At 43.8% G+C, this 13,448-nt stretch overlaps 1 protein-coding gene across 1 annotated transcript; it reads right to left on the bottom strand.

Annotated features, from left to right (window-relative positions):
• Positions 1-2,636: 2,636 nt before the first annotated feature.
• LOC123062572 (pumilio homolog 1) lies at positions 2,637-12,427 on the bottom strand. Its single transcript, XM_044486153.1, has 10 exons — positions 12,065-12,427; positions 11,312-11,975; positions 9,055-10,577; positions 7,214-7,355; positions 6,976-7,083; positions 6,678-6,890; positions 6,320-6,430; positions 4,717-4,911; positions 3,184-3,358; positions 2,637-3,053 (listed from the first exon to the last, which is right to left on the bottom strand). The coding sequence occupies exons 2-10, from the start codon at positions 11,963-11,965 to the stop codon at positions 3,013-3,015; spliced, it is 3,162 nt and encodes a 1,053-aa protein (XP_044342088.1). The 5' UTR covers positions 11,966-11,975; positions 12,065-12,427; the 3' UTR covers positions 2,637-3,012.
• Between the last annotated feature and the right edge of the window lie 1,021 nt (positions 12,428-13,448).

The raw sequence follows: 13,448 nt of genomic DNA, 5'->3' as shown, positions 1-13,448 counted from the left end.
GGGCGGGGGTGGCTCAAAAAGAGGTAGGGGGTGGGATATTTCTCGGGGGAAGAAGGGATTGGATATGTGACGACGTGGGCGATGCCCCGCTGATCCGTGGGCGCGAGCCGCGGGGAGCTGCGCTCGTCACTCGGCCCCGGGCACGTACGTGGAGCGAGTCAGTCGGCCCCGTGCATGCTTTCCACGACAAGTGGCGCTAGTGTTTTTTCGAGGCTTATTTTTTAGTTCAAAGCACCCTGAGTCTTGCAACTTGCACGAATTATGATGATTTGGTTTAAAAGTTATAAAACGTGACCCTGCCGTCCTCAAACTTGTGGCACAAAACCTCCCCTACCATTTTCTCTATTCAACCCGCAGACAGCCCACTTGAAGTATCTCTCGGTGTCGTCCGGCACACCTAGGTTTTGTCCTGTCGAGAGCGACAAGAACTCATGGGCGGGCGATCGGCTGATGATGACGTCAGCCACCAGCGCGTCATCGCGGGAGTTCACCGGCGGTGCGGAGGCGCCTCCATCCGCTCATCTCATCCGCATGTTCGACATCTTCCCTCCTGAGTACTGTGAGTTGTCTTCCTCCCTCTCCTTTGCTCTGCTCGTCGCGTGTCGGTTCCGCCGTTTACAGCAGCTCTAACCTCACGTAGTCACGTATCACAACATAAAACATTTTCCCTAAAGTAGTTGTTTATGAATAACAAAAACTATGTTATCTTAATACGAATAAACTAGCATATGAGTAGACTTTTAAAAAAAATTACTTTTAGTTGTTATTTGTACATAATTTGAAAAAATCGATGGGTATGGCTGTCCATGGGAACCTTTAGGGCAAAGGCGGACACCCTAGTGGGCATGGACATGGGTATGATATTGCTTGGTTCGTGCAAAATCCAACACATTGCCATGTAACTACTATGACGTAATAAACGTAAAATATGTTGCAATGTTTAAGGGCTAGCTCTTTTACTTGATATAAAGTAGAGAGAAAATCTAGAAATGTGAAGTTTCGCTTTTTGAAGAAATGCTAAATACAACATGTGAATGCAAATACAAGCATTTTGGATCCTGAAGATTGGAAGTAATCACAAGTCCCACACTGTTGTTGGCGGCTATAGCCAGCAAAAGCTTGAAAAAAAAGGCTTGAATCATATGTTCCCTTTTTTTTCAAAAAAAAAGGCTTGAATCATATGTTCTCTACATCGCGAACCAACCTGTGGTTGAGATGGTTAGGTGGACAGTGGTATTCCCAACCCACCAGGGTTCAAATCCTGATGCTCGCATTATTCCTGGATTTATTTCAGGATTTCCGGCGATGCGATGATATGCCGGCTCAGTCTTTCGGAGGTGCCCATAAGGGTAGGGTGTGCGTGTGTGCGTTCATAAGGATGAGTGTATGCGCGTGTATATGAGCGCTTGTGTCTGTACTGATGCTCAAAAAAAAATATGTTCCCTACATCACCCCAGACCGAAATGGATAATCTCAAAGTTTTTTTTACCATCAAAACGTATCTCTTTATTCATTGGTATAAATCGTTACATCATTAACTAAAAGAGATACAACTGAGGGGGTGGAACTTCAATCCAAGAACCAGCTTCATTGAACTTTGCTAGCTGGGTCAGTTCTTGGGCAACCGAGTTCATCTCACGAAACTCGTGTTCAAAGACCACTTTGGCAAATTCTGAAGTCATGAAGTCACATTCATTACGTATTGGTGCTGCACTTCTTGTTGCCTGTATGTCATTGTTCATGGCTTCAATTACTTCACAGTTATTGAGCAAACAATCAGTCTATTGCACCTAAATGAATCAGCAAGCAGCAGTCCATCCTTCGGAGCCATAGCTTCTCCTGAAACAACATCATACATCATTGATAATTTGAAGTTTCTAGCTGCAACAAAGCAGGCCCTATTATCCTTGGTTATGACCCTGGTAGTCCCCTAGAGATTATCCTCGTCGAAAGAAGCATCGACGTTGGCCTTCATGGAAAATTTAGGTGATGAATTCCGGTTACTTTTCTTATTTTTGATCTCAAAGTTCTTGATATGAAAATTTAGGTGATGAGTTCCATTTTTCTTTATTGAGGATGAACCTCAAAATGTGCAGCTCCATACATTGGATAAGGGGTTTATGGATTCTCGAGAAGGAATCCTGCCTGCCACCACTGGATCCCATGGGCGAGTAGAAAATTAGATCCACATGAGATCTCACTTAAATGCCCCATCTATCCTCGCGAGGAGAAGTTTGTCTTAGTTTCAAACTCTACTGAAAAATTACCAGTTTTAACAAGGAATGCGTGACATCGAACTTGAGTTATCATGGTGGATGAAACAGCCACCATCCAAGCAAATGGATGTTTCTCGTAGTATAAAATGCTTCTTTGGTGGCATCCTTTCATTTAAAAATTGGTACGAAGTTTCTGAAAAGCTTTTAAATTGTACAAACAGATTTGATCCCTTGGTTGGACATTGATCTTTATTGGCACAAGTACAATCTTTTATCCAAATTTGCAAAAGGAATATTCTTTTTTCAATCATATTTTGCACTTCACTTTTTAGGGTTATTTTGCACATCTATGCCTACCATGTTTCCGCATTTTCATGAGAAAAAAACAGACCCTTGAAGGCCAGACAGGATCATAGAGGATTACAGGAAATGAACGGCAGCTAACTTCATAATCCTCAGTTATACACACGGGATGGCGATAAAATTTTGTTCTAGACAGCTCCGGTAGCTTCCTCTCTCAGGATTGCAGATTTGTACACTCGCAAAATATCGACTCTCCTCCCCTTTTTACACCTAGACGACAACTTATACATGACGCCTATCTTCTCCGCGGTGGCATCAGGTAAATAAACTCGCTGAGCCAAACCCTGACACGACTATAAGCTCAAACTACAAAATGTACAAAGTCTCAGTACAACATGTTTATTTCTAACTTGGCTTGCAGCAGCCCAAAAGCAGGCGGCAGAAGGTAGATCTCGGTGGCCATGGTTAGCTGTACATGGTCATTCCTATGCCATTAGGAAGGATACTGCGACGACTGAAGCCCAATCCTCCTCTCTGAATTTAAAGTACATATAAACACACGTTAAAAGAACAGTTCATCAGAAGAGAGATAGATCAGTAAGAATGCCCAAGACCAATTTATTTCAATGATGTATCAGTAAAAATATTGAACACTGCATCTTACCACCAGCAGCAACAAGTTTTTCCACCCGAGCAACAATGTGCTTCCCATATGTATATTTCTTCAGCGCATTTAAATGAACCTTTATTCGTGAAAGAATCAGCTCTCTCTGCTGATCATCACAAGTCTCCAGTACTTTCTGTACAACATAGTTACCAAACTGATCCTTCATCATGGCCTGCATGCGATCAAGGTAGAGACGTCAGAAAGTTGAGCAGCCCTTTACAAGAATATAATTTCTCATTTTTTAAATAAACTATATTTTGCAAAGCCCAAAAGGTGCATATACAGATAAAAAAAACAATGTGTCATTTGCGGACTGTAAGCCAAAACATAATGTGATCAATAATAATGAGTGTACAAGTATCCATTGAATGACAGCTTCGATTTGGTGCAGCCCACAGATGAAAGCAATTTTTCATGAACTTTGCAGATTTAGCGTGTTCTCGCGTATACATGTGTGATTGTCCTGGATTTTTTTAAAATTGTAAATGCACCTTCTGAATTCTTCAATATAAAGGGATCACTAGAGATCAGGAGCAAAAGCAATTACCGCCTGTTCAGTTGGATGATAACGTATTTCAAAGCCACAGTGACACACTACATTTATGAACACTGCTATATTTTGCAGTATAGGTGGCCTATTAGGTACAACTATAACATGTTTACCATTTGCAATGTATTTTCATTAAACAATAGCTGTTACAATAACTAACCATTATTTTTAAATAAAACGTTCGGAAACCACTGTTCAGTAGGACTATTTTCTCTCTGTGAGAAGTCTTCAGATATAGCAAATACAGAAGTATGTCAAACCCACTCAACATTTTACATGTCTCAATACATGTATGATATTACCTATCTAGGTTTATCAATTATATCATTCAACGCTGAGTGTGATTAAACAATATCTAGGGAAGTGCATAGTTCTTCTCACAAAGGTTAACCATATTTAAAGCTCAATGGATAGAGATATGTGTACATCTTAAACTCGTAAGTTTATAGTATCACATAATCACAGTGTGTTCTCTTTGTAAACGATCTCAAAGTTAGTTCCAGCACACCTCTAGACTGTATAGGTCACCAGGTTTTGTTATAAAAAAGAGGTAACGCAGTTTTTGTAGCACGAAAGCACCTCAAAGTTTTGAATACTACAATATTTCCAACAAACCATGGTATTACTGAACAAACACCAAAAATACTTCTGATCCAAACAAACCCTTTAGTAATACTCATTTTCTGACTTGGAGGTGACATTGTTAAATCATTAATACCATAGAGAATTGACATTGTACGATCCTCAATAGTAGTTCCATTTCAAAGAGTTCTTCATTGTGCTACTTTAATAACTTCACATGTACCAATTTATTATGGCTTTCTTGAATAATCTGAATTTTCATGGTGACCCCTCATATAAAATCTAGAAAACTGCTAATCCCAATAAATTCTTCCCGTCGGACTCCCATGCTGCTATTATAATCACATCACTGTACAAGGGTGTGGCCAAAATAGTTTATCTGCGCGAAGTTAAAATACCTGGAGAGGCTCATTCTCGTCAGTAGTTCCAAGCATTTCATTTATGATAACTTCCCGCTCTGAAGGTCCTCCAAATGTTAGACACTTCTCGACAACATTTGAGGCAAATTTCTGTTGGCTCATCTGGATGATCTGTCCAGCTAGCTTTTCAATAATAAAAGACCGCTCATGAGGCTTCCCATGCTGCATAACATGCTGCACGAGAATAAATCAGACATCATCAATAGACAATATCCGTTAAAACAATTACAAAGGAAATACAGAACATAGGACTGGGCTAGTCTACCATAAAGGAGTGACCCATCATAAATTCAAGTGAGCTCTTAGGCTGGAGGGGTAACAAGGATTAGGTATGTACTCTATCTAGAATAGACTGCATACATCATATTTTTAATGTATATCAGTTGATTGAATTTGTTGGTTTAAGTTTTAACTGAAGTTCCTGATCGACTCCTACACATAAGATTTTATGCGCTTTATGCCTTTATCACGTGCAGCAGTAACAAAAACAATGGTGAATTTTATTCTCAAAATTAATGGTATATCATCATACTTCAGTCCAACAAGGTGGATTAGTGTATATGCACTTCCTTTGCTACACACATCCTGAATGTCACCGCTTCACTAGTTGCCAGAAGGTATTAGATTAAGATGAATATTTAATTTTTGACAAAAAAAACATTACAGAATCCTTACTGCAGCGTTTTCATATATACAGGATATTTACAAATATGAACGTGAATATCACAAAAAAGTGCACATAAATGCTCATTCATGAAAACACAGTGACATGATCAGGCACAAATACGTGTACTTTATATGTAAAATACAGAGACATGGTCAGGCACGAACAGATGTATCTCATGTAACGTTATGCACAACTTGATCAAGAGCATGCTTTACTAGGAATAGTGGTACAAAAAGGCTAATTATCAGGTGACCAGTCAAAATTGTCAGCAGATGCCAGGGCTTAGGATGACCAATTTTACTAGAGAATTATTATTTCTGGATAAGTTGGGACATCAAACCAGGTCTAATTGCTTTTACAAGTCATTTTGGGCAAAAATTAGATGCAATATTCTTTAATGGCAGGCCTCAACTGCACTTCGCCATGAATTAGTACAATTACGGTATCACAGGGAAAGGCTTTGATATCATAATCTTTATTTCCCCAATGGTTAATGGTTGAAATTCCAATTTCTGGCATCAAAGCATACTACATATGATTTAAGTATGGTTCAGAAGTGGTATATCGTTCTAGTTTCATACAAGGTAGGTGTAGCTATAACAAAGTTGCTTTGTTTGGGCCTTTGGGGCCGCGCAGTAGCGTGGGATAGATGATATGTTTTGCTGTGATGTTGAGTAGCTGATATGTGTGGCATCCTGTGCGCGCCAGTTTCTTCCTTTTCTTTTCATTTCCTGCAGGCTGTTGTGATTTCTTTGGTCTGTTTCTTCAATGTGACGCTGGTCACTCCAGTGAGACTAATGCTTTATAAAAGCGGGGCTGGAATCTATTCTCTAAAGAAACAAAGCTGCTGAAGGAAAGATCAGGATACCACATCAAGGCCGATGTTGCAGCTAGAAATTAGGAGATATAACAAACCTGGATAACATAATTTCCATACTGGTCTTGTGCCAGCATGCATACAGATTGCAATATCTCATCCATGACAATTTGCTGTGTGTTTGTATCAGTGCAATGCTCCAGTACTCTCTGAGTAAAGGAAATAAATTCATGAGTTTAACTGAGATAAAAGGGTAATGCTGATCAGTATCATCACAAAGATCATCAAGTTGGAAATATAACCGAATGTCACTGACATGTGGCCCCTATACTCCACATGTCATCTTCACATGGGATGGTATTTTCTGTCTATACCTCTTTCTGATAATACTGATCTAACTTTCTGAACATAAAATTCAGAGTTTCAAAATTGAATGCGCAGAATTCAAAGACCAACCTGTATGACTCTGCAGCCATAGGGGTGAGTGGACAGTGTAACGACTTCACCATAGAATGTCGAGATAATAAACTGAATGGAATCTTCTGGTATACACTCAATACATTTCTGGATAACATGGTTTCCATTTTGATCACGCACACATCGCATGATATGACCATCAAGCTCAGTAACCATTTTTGTCTTCTGGTCCAGATCAACAACCTCTATTGCCTTCAGTAATGTGCATATGAATATACTTGAGTCACTAATCCTAGAAGAATTTATGAAACATGAAACTACATGAATTATGTAGTACCTTTTGGATAACTCGACAACCATACATCTGAATGCTAAGAGTTAGTACATGTCCAAATAGTTTATTAGCCAACTCCCTGCGTTGTGTGGAGCTCCCATGCTCAAAAAACTGGAAAAAAATAGAGGCAAGTCCAGGCATCCTTAAGAAAATGTAATTTAGAAAATGCTATGAGAATTGAAGAAAGAAACTGAGTGTTCTCAATGTCAGTGAGCAGCACCAGTGTCTCAGTAACGAATACCTTCTGCACTACATAATTCCCAAATACATCAGTCGTCAATGAGAGAGCGTGAGGCATGATCTCCTCAAAAACCATGTTTTTTTCCTCAACTGTCGCAGTTTCAAGTTTTTGCTGTATGAAACGACTTCCATATTGGTCAGCGCTGCATAATCAAAGCAAACACCCTATGAGGATTCAGAATGCATCAATAAAAAATATATTAGTAATCACAGGATCATCGTTACTGCAAAGGGTTGCTGAGAAAACAAGAAAAAAAATGTGGTTTAAGTGGGAAGAGTTCCCTCCCTTAACGGTACATTATTTAGGTAGAAATCGGACCTCAGTGTGGATCAAATGTGGGTGGGCTAGCTTACACCCGTAAGTTCTAGCCATCCGAGCCAGCACTCGGTTCTAACATTCAAGTGTTAAGAATAAGCTGGTAGACTGCTTTGACAGATACTCCCCCAGTAACTTAAAATAAGATGTTTTGTGAAACTATGACAGTGTCAAAAACGTCTTATATTAAGTTACAGAGGGAGTACTATTTAGGGATCATCTATTATAAGCCCACGTAAAGAATGGTGCTAGAGAAAATACGCCCCTGCCTTTATCCACAATGTGCTGCTCTACTTGTTGTGCTAGTGCAGATTTTGTTATCTTTCAGATATTTGAGTGTTCAGAAAATTGACATCAAATCCATCTCATGCGGAGGACGGCGAGGTCCCAGCCCATGCCGATACCATCAAGCAGCTCCCTCTCCCCCATGTGTTTTGGAACCGAGGGATCCATGTCAGAGGGGGCAAGTGCCTTAGCTGCATCTAGTAGCTAGTGGCCAAGTCTATGCACAACACACCCTGGTACAATGCTCCCGAGGTGGAGCTCAATCATGGGGAGCAAGCTTGAGTGTGCAGTGAACCAGCTGTGGCCGCGCCATGGTGAAGAGTGAGAAGAGGTTAGAGGAAAGACAAAGATAGGAACAATGGGAGGAGGAGCAAATCCATCATGTGGCAGGGTCTAAACACTAGACAGGGAAAGGTCTCAGTTTTTTAAAAGATGGCAAAATCTTAAATAAAAAAAAGGGCAGCCCGGTGCATGTAGCTCCCACTTGCGCAGGGTCCGACCACTTTGGGTCTATTGTACGAAGCCTTTCCCTACATTTCTGTAAGAGGCTGTTTCCAGGACTTGAACCCGTGACCTCATGGTCACAAGGCAGCAGCTTCACCACTGCGCCAAGGCTCCCCTTCGAAAAGATGGCAAAATCGAGTGGGCACACACTTTGACAGAATGACACACTATGCCCCTGTGAAGAAAGGCGCTAGAGAAAATATGCCCCTGCCAATTGTAATCCAGAATGTATCGCTCTACTTGTTGAGTGTAGATTTTGCGATCTTTCAAATATTTGAGTGTGAGATAACAATGAAGAGAGTTGACACCAGGCTACCGTCAATCCATCTCATGAAGAGGATGACAAGGTCCCAGCCAACAGTGGTACCATCAGGCTGCTCCCTCTCCCCTGTGCATTTGGAAACAATGGATCCATGCTGGAGGGGCGCAATCGCCGTAGCTGTATCTAGCAGCTAGCGGCAGAGTCTATGCGCAACACCCTGGGACGAAGCTCCCAAGGTGGAGCTACGTCACAGGAGCAAGCTCGGGTGTGCAGAAAGCTACGTCATGGTAGCAAGCTTGAGTGCGCAGGAAGCTACATCATTGGAGCAAGCTCGAGTATTCAGTGAACAAGTGTGGTCGTGCCATGGTCAAGGGTGTGGAGAAGAGGTTAGACTTAGAGGAAGGAAAAGATAAGAACAAGGAGGGAGGGGTGAAACCATACTGGTATTGCAAAGGTATGAAATGATCAAGTATACCTGAACTCCACCACATTCCCAGCAATCTCAGCAAGGTCAAAACTTCTGGCCTTATTGCTTTTGAATTCATCCAAAAGTGAAGATGGAAAGTTCCCATTCATATAGCCACTTGGATCAACATTCCAACCAGTCAAGCTTCTCGTGTTAGAAGGAAACCTCAGATTCCGCTCACCGAGCCTAATTGGACTGCCAGGACCTGATGGGGAAGCAACAGGACTTCCCAAAGGGCTTCCAGGGTATGTCATACCCATGCCGTAACCCAGATTGCTAAAATAACCATGATTTGAGGCTACTGATTTACCAACTGGCATTCCATATTGCTTCTGCTGAAGCAAAGCTTCAACATAAGCTTTCTGAACTGGTGTTAAATCAGCATACGAACTACCCATGAAACCTCTTTCCAAGTAAGGATCACTGTAGTTGGCTGCTTCCTGCGCTGTATATTGAGCTGTCTTCAAATACTGAACATAAAAAGGATCAGAGAGAGGAGACTGAAGACCAGTGGCTGTTTGATTATTGGACCTACCAAGGTTATGCAGATCAGATAGACTTAAGGCAGGTGGTGATGAAATATTGCTACCGAGGTTCCTTGAATCTGACCCGAGTGAAGCTATAGCAGATGCTGCTGCACCACTTTCAAACAGAGGAGGCATGCTACCTGAACCCATGTTATTCATCATCATAGAGTTGAAACCCGGATTGAGTGGATATCCACTGAGCCCATAGTTCAGAAATGCTGAATTTGTTCCATCAAGATTCTGATGTTGAGCAGGAGAACCACCTGGACTTGCATTAGAAGATGGTGGAGACTTCTGATATGAACGAGCAGAAAGAGTAGATCTTTTTATCTCCCCATGTCCATCAAACCGTGTGTTTGTGGAACCTCTGAAGTCTGCTGGATTAGGTACACTATTCTTAATATCAGCAAATGAAGAATTTGATGGTACACCTGCATATTCAGCATCTGCTTCCAACATCGCAGAATACTGCCTACTGCTGACTTGAGCAGCTTGCGGGCCAAGAGCAAAATTATGGTAGTCACTTATCTCTCTCTGAAACTTTGATTGACTAATGTTGCTGTTGTCGTTCAAAGTGCCACCTTTTGACAAGTTCATGCTAGATAGTGCAGTTAATATATCATCAGGCTCAAGTGCTTTTGATGATATTGTGTTGAATGATGACGATGAACAATTCAATCTCTTCTCATTAGAATTAATCCTAGCACCAACAGGTGGAAGGCCAGGGCTAGGAACCCTGGGGATATAATGGGAATCTGGTGTCGCACTCCTTGAAGCTGATGAACCCAGAACAGAAGCAAAAGTTTGAGATGCAGATGCATTAATACTGGAAAGACCGCCGACACTTTGTGCATTTCCAACAGAGCGCTGTGCATCCATAGTATCATTATGTAAAGAGTATTGGTTCTCAGAAGGATCGACTGATTCCTGGTTGTCAAGAAATGAATTGCGACTGGCTGCACGAGAGGAATGTTCTGAAGTAGGTGTTCTGCGGCCAAGGTTATCCTGAAATAACAGAAATTAAACTAAATAAGTTGTCCAGTGAGCAACAAACTGCAGAGGAAATCGATAAATTAAGGTACTAAAAAATAAAACATAAATAAGAAGAAGGTGTTATTCATGTTCCCAGGATAAATTGCGCTGCTGGAGTAGTAACTGCCAAGAAGAAAAAGGGTCTCGCTTAAACAGCAAATGGATTGCAGTTGTCTTGGAAGTAAAAATCAGTTAATGACTCCTTAACACAAAGAAATCACATTAGTTGCAGCCTTACAGGTGTGCACGTCTCAAATATATAGCTATAATGGGTACAGAATTGCACGAGACAGTTGTTTTAATTTTTCAGACATACTACAGCACAGAAACCAAATATCGCATGTTTGTGCAAACTACAGAACCGCACCACTCTATTATGTGATTTGTAATAACTGGTGAGGTCCACCCAGCGCATGCTTTCACAGGTGCCCAAACTCAGGCAGGAAAGAAATTCAAAACTTCTAGCCAGACACCATGCACCCACAGTCCAACTTCTAACTGGATAGCGTGCTGGAAATGGCCAGGGCTTGCTTATTCAATCCAAAGGAGGGGATCTAAATCCCAGAAGTATCTAGTAAACAATAGCAAGCGACATACTACAGCAGAAACCATTAGTTTTGATATGATAACCCAATGGATAAACCTCAGTCAGCTATGAGAGTTTATGATAACAAATAGCAACCTTTGTGGTGCCGAAGGAGACCAACCTGAAACATATCAGCAAAGCTGCGTTGCCTCCCTAGTGATAACCCAATGAGCCCATCACCTCCTCTATCCACCCACTCTGCAGCACCGCCCACACCCTTGTTTCCATCCTCCTCTCGATCGAAACCAGGAGTCTGCGGGAACAGCGACATGCCGGCAGCCATCCCCTGTCCAGCCTCCTCCTGCACTGCCTTTCTCCTGTCCCCAATCCCTCCCAACACCCCTACCCCTGCCTTCAGCCGCTGTGTTGACCGCCAGTCCTCCTTTGTCAGGACCGGCGGTGGCAACCTCGGGTTAAGATTGGCGTGCGAGTAGTAGTACGACAGGTAGGCTGGGTCAGCCCGGAGCTCCTCCTCCGACAGGAGTCCGCCATGTCCGTTCAACTCCTCGGCATCAGGAACGGCGGCAGCAGCCCGGGGCGTCTCACCACCGCCGCGGAGCAAGCCGCCGATGGCGTTTAGCGAACCCTCAATGGTCGGTGGCGCCGACCCGCTTCGGAATATGCTGAGCCGCTCCTTCTCACCAGCCTCCTCCCCTCGCCGACGCGCTCCGCCGCCACCGGCACGGAGCAGCGCCTCAAGCTCGTCCTCCGGCTCTTCCTCCCCTCTCACGCCGCCCATCTCCTGACGCATCGCCAAAGGGCTCTCGCTGAGCATTCCTCCAATCCTGCAGAACACGAGCCGCCAAATCACGCAAAGCAAACAAACACCAAAACCGAAACGGAAAGCTCGTGCAAAAGCCGCGCCGCCGATTACCCGTCGCGGACGCTGCTCTCTCCGCAGGACGCCCGGAACCCCACCGAAGAGCGAGAGCAACCACGGCTCAGTCAGGGTCAATCAGAAAACCTGCGGCCCTCGGGTCCCCCGGGCCAAAGCGCCACCGAATCGCGCGCCGCGAGCCCGATCGGGACAGTGGCGGCCATTTCCAGCCGGGGCGCTTTTGGGGATTCGGGAGATCGGGCTGCTGCGGAGCGTGCGGGCTCAGATTGGGCTCCGATCGGCCGGCGATTTCGCCATTTTTGGGGGCACCGGACCCGAGGCTTCGAGCTGCTTGGAGAAGTGGGGGTGGGGGGGAGAGAGAGAGCACACAGTAAAGGAGCTGCAGCAGCAGTCAGGAACGGAGCCCGAGGAAGGAGACGGCGGACTGATAAGCACGAGCTCCCCCCGGCACCCCAGCCGTCCGATCGGGTGGATGGGCGGACGGGATCTTCCCCGCCTCAAGAACCCTCTAGGGTTTTATGACTTTTATTGCGGGCGCTGGCGCAGGAGTTATTTCCCTCTGATCCGCGGGCCCCGAGCCTGTGCTGGACTCACTTGTATTTAGTTGAGGTGTTAAGGTGTAAATAGTAGAGTAGTACGTTTTTTTCACTGTGCCATGAGTGTTTGTTTTTTGGGGGGATGGGTGTGGAGTAATGCTTAATTTTCTCTTTAAAATTGGGATTAGGGTGGTGGGAAGGGCCCACGTTGTAGAGGAAGCACGGCGTGGGCCCCGGGCACGTGGTGGCGTCGGCTCCTAGATTCACTCGTGCAAGATGTTATTATGGACGGGGCGGATTGGAGCAGTTGGCTCCGACCTGACCTCAGGTCCTGACAGCGACCAGCATAGACAGTAACTTTGGAGATAAATAATGGCGACGTGCTTCCATTCCTCGAGCTAATTTCGGATAAGCCCTTGACTTCCAGGATTAGTTTTCCAACTAGTGAAGGTATCGTCTGTTGTATCGCACGGGGTAGGCCCTCCCGTTTCTCCCACTTTAGGGTACTTATCCTCTAGAGTCCCTATATAAAGCAACGAGAAGCTATCATTGTAATCCCTAATCATTGATTAATAAAGTTGGTCTCCTTCATATCTTTCTGTATCATTTACTTTCGCGTGTTCGACTACTTCGTGTACGATGCTCGCCCTCGCTCCGCAACCTCGGACCGGACTCGCCGGCGGAGTTGCGGAACACGTTATCAGCACGCTTCGCTCCATCAACTCTCCGTCAAGCCTGCATCACGCAGGCTTTCGTCGATCCCGCGGAGGTATAAGATCCGATCCCATTTTTTTGCAAAAATGGATTCCTCTCATTACTGCGATTCCGTTTTCGTGATTAGATTATTTTTCGGATTTGATCTACCTATGGTGTGGATTTTCCTC

The sequence above is a fragment of the Triticum aestivum genome, chromosome 3A (genome assembly GCF_018294505.1).
Source record: "Triticum aestivum cultivar Chinese Spring chromosome 3A, IWGSC CS RefSeq v2.1, whole genome shotgun sequence".
Lineage (NCBI taxonomy): Eukaryota > Viridiplantae > Streptophyta > Magnoliopsida > Poales > Poaceae > Triticum > Triticum aestivum.
The sequence above is the reverse complement of the archived record's forward strand: the minus strand, read 5'-3'. Positions and strand labels throughout refer to the sequence as shown.

Bases quoted from the DNA above. Each gene is read 5' to 3' on its own strand.
- LOC123062572 (XM_044486153.1), bottom strand. From the start codon at position 11,965: ATGCTCAGCGAGAGCCCTTTGGCGATGCGTCAGGAGATGGGCGGCGTG. The intron at 7,084-7,213 runs GTATTCGTTACT...ATTTTTTTCCAG, and splicing joins GGAATTATGTAGTGCAGAAG to TTTTTTGAGCATGGGAGCTC. The intron at 4,912-6,319 runs GTTTGTTATATC...ATTCTCGTGCAG, and splicing joins ATGGAAATTATGTTATCCAG to CATGTTATGCAGCATGGGAA.